Here is a 5,096-nt window from a genome sequence, read left to right as displayed (position 1 = left end):
AGGTGTTAACAGCACTCAGAAGCTCCTTATATTGCGTGAGATTCGTGTCAGCAATCTTATCTGCGTGAATCCTGGCTTCATTGGCAAGATTTTGTGCATGCTCCTCAGCCTTCTAGGCATTCTCGTTCATTCGTCGATCGAAATCGCGAAGCCGCTGCTCAGTCCTCACAATTGACGTGGCCAGGTGCCTCCTATAGTTGTCGCTGTTGACCGTAAGGATGCGGAGTCGTTCATCGATGCTAGCATCCTCTGGGATGATGAGGGGGTGAACTCATCGCTCTCAATTGTTTCGCTAACCGCAGCAACTACTGTGGTAACGGGGACATTGGCCACCTTGCTAGTAACAGAATTCTTGCCCTCAGTAGCGGGGGGGCTGACTTCCTCCCTGCTCAGTTGACATGTCTGGTGATTGCAAGTTGAGAGAAAATCTTTGAGTTACTTGTTCTTCAGAAAGACCACGACAGTCTACACGCGAGTGCGGTCTGTAACTAGAGGTCTTGTGTTTCGGGCAATTAACGTAAACCTTTTGATAAGGGTTTGCGCTTGACTTCCCAATGGCTTCTGTAGTCCCACTGGGCGTGCCAAATGTTTGGCTCCATTTTTTCTTGAGCTGGTCAACAGTCTCTTTTCTTGCGTGGGCGTGCCAGCACCGTTCGGGTGCGGTCGTTGGGGGTGTCCCTTGACCTGACTTCTTTTGAGCGACTGTAGACGAGGAGAGCACCAACCTCGTCGTGGGGGTATTCTTTGCCTCGTGGTGAGGACTTTATCTTGTGTTACCAAGTCGATACTCAACGTTGTAGGTCGAGCAGAGCGAAATCACCGGGAAGTATAGAGAACTTGCCAAAGCGTGACTTTAGCTTAGCTGGTTTGCGAGGGCGTTACCCTTGCTTGGCTGGTTCCGTAACCGTTGTGGTCGCGGTACTACAGTCGGCTCCTGAGGAGACTAGGACCGAAGCACTTTGACAGAGGGTTTGGTGGCACTGAAAGTCGTCTTCCGAGAAGACTAGGACTAGGAGTGTGATCACCGATAAGAGAAAGAGAAGGAGAGGAGTTGCTCTTAGAGTGGTTTGCTCTAGAGAGAACTTAGATCATCTTAGAGATGTTTTGATGTATGAATTCGTCAATTGTTCTATGTTGTAGCCTCTATTTATAGGCTACCAAGCAACACTATTTGGCCTTAAAAACAAATCATAATGGGTTAGGTTTGAGCACTTAAACACTTAATGGAATGTTAGGTTTGAGTCATATTCTACTCCCTTATCCTTCAATTTTTATCTCCATCAAGCACTCAGTTTTTGACCATGACTTCTTCATAAGAAATGTTCCACTATGAGTGCAGATCACCCTGATAAATTTTCAGAGCTTTTCATATAGTGGTTGGGCCGAAAACGCTGCTGGACCTCTTACAGGTCCAGTTTCCAAGCCTTTCTAGACCAGGAAATTCCTTCAATTTTATCTCCATCAAGCACTCCGTTTTTGACCATGACGTCTTCATAATAAATGTTCCTAGATCACCCTGATAAATTTTCAGAGCTTTTCATATAGTGGTTGGGCCGAAAACACTGCTGGACCTCTTACAGGTCCAGTTTCCAAGTTTTGCTTCTGCAGAAAATTGGACTGTCTGTTTGAAGGTTTTCCACTCCGAACGAGCTTTTGCACTCTTCATAAGAAATGATCAATGGGATGTCTAGAATTAATCTGGAAAGTTTCAATTCATTTGGAGTTCGGATGGTTAGTCCGCCATCCCTCATTTCTTGTCTAGCTCGCTTTCTCCTAGCCGAAGTAGGAAAATGTGCTAAAGTTGATTTTTCATTTCCATGTTTGGTAGGCCTTATTTAGCCTCTTAATAATATATTTTTGAACTTATCGAAAATATATATGTGAGCCACTGATATTGGCTCAATTTCTCCAAGACACGCTTTGTCAAACCAAAATGCTCATTTTGGGTCCAAACACCATTAAATTGAAAGATTAAAATAAAACATAATTTATGGTAAAAAATTCAAGGTACTAAACTAAAATTCACCCTCAAGAAAGAGAAAAAGTAAAAAAGACACTATTACGCTTTGACAAAGTTAACAAAACCAAATCATCCACCAACACCAGTTTCTATCAAGAGGTGGTTATAAGCAGCCTGTGGATATTGCTACATATAGATCGCACAAACATGCATAAAGATAAGCAAATTAACTGCTGTCTTATGAAGAAAACATAGATAAATCTTGACAGAATAGGTTTGCTTTCACCGATCGAAAGGCTTTGGTCTCCTTTTGTATATCTCACAAGCATAAAGCATTCCAAGTTTAATTCCAACCGCGAAGACAGTCTAAAACAGTTTATCATAATAACTTAATTACATAAAGAAGGGCTAATTATATAAAGAAGGGTTAACTAAGCACTAAAATAACAGTCTGCTACACTAAAGAGAGGATAGTATATCAATCTCGGTACTGCAACAACAAAATCTTTGACCTTTGAATTAATGTCTTGCTTGCACTTGCTGCCAAGACTAAGATTGAGTACAACAAAGTAGAAGAAAGACCAAAAGAAACAAAAGTACAAACTAATTATAAATAATGAATCAACCAAAGTAAGGCAGTACTCATTTTTGGACTCTCCAGGTTCTCATTCACACACACACCTTGTTAACTAAGTCAATAAACATCATGAAAGGGGACTAGAACACCTTCATACCTGGAAAGGAAGGAAAAAAAGAACATAGAGAAATTAAAACCCTTTTCAACAAAGGCATACATATATTACATAGACTTGGAAGAAACTGCTAGTACGTAGTTGAATAACTAAACTACTCTCTGATTAATGCAAATCATCATAATTGATTAAAGTCACTAATCACACAAATCAGTAATTTCATTAGACTAATGAGTTCGTCGTGGATGGCCCGTAGTTGTTCATCACGCCTGTCCATGTTCCGAGACCATTGAGGTACCCATATGATGATTCTTTTCCGGCGTCTGAGCAGCCTTGGTCTTGCCACTCAAGAGACAAGAGCTTAGTGTTTGGCTTCACATCATGAATTTCATTTTGATGATGGTGATGATCCTCATTTGCTTCATATGGCAACATTAACCTCTGGCAAGTGTCCATGAAATTATTCCCATTGTTATTCCCATGATGATCAAGAGACATTGATCCAAATGGACTAGAACAAAAACCATGGAAGCCAGATTCCAGTCCATGAGCCCCCATATTACTAAGGCCACCTACCATACCCAAACTATCACCACCACTCCCCATGAAATCATAGTTCCTAGAATTCCCCACTATAGCTTCCAACTTACTCTCCATGAAGTCAATTGGCCTCAACTGGTTTGAATTCTCAAGCATACCGTTAATGTTACCATACCTGCCATCCATGAAATTAGGGTTTCCTGTCCCTTGAGCACCAAGCATCAAGTTATTCAGATGCGAAAACTGCATCTGGTCCGGGAACGAGAGCTGGAGATCAGTAGGGTTGTGTTGAGAAGACGAAGATGACGACCCAAGATGGTTAGGGTTCATGGAGGGACTGTGATCTTCATTGGGTTTCTTGGAAGCAACCTTCTTGTTCTTTCTACAACCACCACCAACAGGAATGTTTCTGAGTGTACCTCCTTTGGTCCAGTACCTTCTACAGGTCTTGCAGAAGTACCTAGGCTGAGAGAGGCTGTAGTTATTGTAGTAGCAGAACTTGGTGTGGGTGGAGTCGCACCTAGGGCACTTGAGGGATTGGTCATGCGGTGGCCTCAACCTTCTCTCTATCAAGGGCCTTGAGCATGTTAAGATGTCGCCGGATAGTGGTGACGAAGAGTCCATCGGAGACTGGTCCTCGTGAATCGAGCCCTGAAATGGATATAAAGATAGATAGATTGCGTCAGAATTATTGTCTCTAATCTTTAGGACAAGACATTATTTTCCTTTGAGATAAATATCAATTAATCGAACAATGGTCTTAACATTTTGGATGTACCAGACCAAAAATACGATAAAAAAATAAGAAGACATTCTTGTTGAATTACCGAGATGGATTCCTTTACCTTCCATATTTAGATATTTTTCTGTCAGCTCCATGTTTAGAAGTAACATCTAGCTTTACTTTATTAAATTTGAACCTGAACTTCTCCTTTTTATCAAATTTGAGCTATGTCTCAAAATTTCCATGGGCTACAGAAAAAAATTGGTATTTTTGGCCTAAAAGATGTATGTCTCTAACCAATACCATTCTGGTGTATGACCAAAAGAATACCCTTCTGTTTATAAATGTCATGTAATCTAGGATAGCTAATGGCATTGCATATGTATGGGATTGTTATATATCTATGACATTTTGAGCATATATATAAAACAGTATATAATAAATACGTACTGTTCTACTACATTTTTATTAGGTGAGAATTCACGATCAATGAGCTCTAGCCTCTAGCTAGCATTAGAGATCTTAACAAAGCAAACAAACTGTACTGGTTAGGATGATCGATGGACTGTACCTGAAGCCAGTCAGATGAATCCATGCAAACTTGTAGAGAATTATGACCCATCAAACAAAGCGAATTGAACTAAACCCAGATGATTGATGAATAAGAAGAAACAGCTGGAAGAAATCTAACAAAGCTTTTCCTTCATACACACTTCATCTCATTAGCTTAGTTAGAGTTAGCTCTCAGTTTCACTATGTAAGACTTCTACTACTCTATGAGAGATGAGAGATGAGAGATGAGAGATGAGTAGAAGAAGGAAGTGATGGAGGAAATGAGAGAATGGTGTTTGAGTGGGGGGGTTGGGTTGGTGGAGCTATAAGAAGGGAAGAAAAAGGCAGCGGATGAGAGAGAGAGAGAGAGAGAGAGAGAGAGAGAGAGAGTAGCTCTCTTCTGCTCTAGCTAGCTGAGCTCTCTCTTTCAAGGTTTAGGGTGTAAACACCGTCGGTAGCAGAACTAGTGAGCCCCCACCGTGTCTGCACAAGGCCCAACACTGGCCCCACAGCTTAGCTCAGCTTGACTAACACTCCTACTGGTTGAAAATGAACGGCCGTGATGGACGTCAGGGCTGTTGGGACGGGACAAGACGGGCCGTCGATGTTGATAGTGCAGACGTCATAG

The 5,096-nt window shown here is 41.6% G+C and overlaps 1 protein-coding gene across 1 annotated transcript; it reads right to left on the bottom strand.

Annotated features, from left to right (window-relative positions):
• Positions 1 to 2,719: 2,719 nt before the first annotated feature.
• On the bottom strand, positions 2,720 to 4,825 carry LOC133745268 (dof zinc finger protein DOF5.6). The gene is made up of 2 exons (XM_062173324.1): positions 4,488 to 4,825; positions 2,720 to 3,843 (listed from the first exon to the last, which is right to left on the bottom strand). The coding sequence occupies exons 1-2, from the start codon at positions 4,536 to 4,538 to the stop codon at positions 2,875 to 2,877; spliced, it is 1,020 nt and encodes a 339-aa protein (XP_062029308.1). The 5' UTR covers positions 4,539 to 4,825; the 3' UTR covers positions 2,720 to 2,874.
• Positions 4,826 to 5,096: the final 271 nt, after the last annotated feature.

The sequence above is a fragment of the Rosa rugosa genome, chromosome 4 (genome assembly GCF_958449725.1).
Source record: "Rosa rugosa chromosome 4, drRosRugo1.1, whole genome shotgun sequence".
In the NCBI taxonomy this organism is placed as follows: domain Eukaryota; kingdom Viridiplantae; phylum Streptophyta; class Magnoliopsida; order Rosales; family Rosaceae; genus Rosa; species Rosa rugosa.
The sequence above is the reverse complement of the archived record's forward strand: the minus strand, read 5'-3'. Positions and strand labels throughout refer to the sequence as shown.

Coding starts and splice junctions, on each gene's coding strand:
- LOC133745268 (XM_062173324.1), bottom strand. CDS start 4,538: ATGGGTCATAATTCTCTACAAGTTTGCATGGATTCATCTGACTGGCTT. Junction 3,844..4,487: donor ATTCATCTGACTGGCTTCAG/GTACAGTCCATC, acceptor TATCCATTTCAG/GGCTCGATTCACGAGGACCA.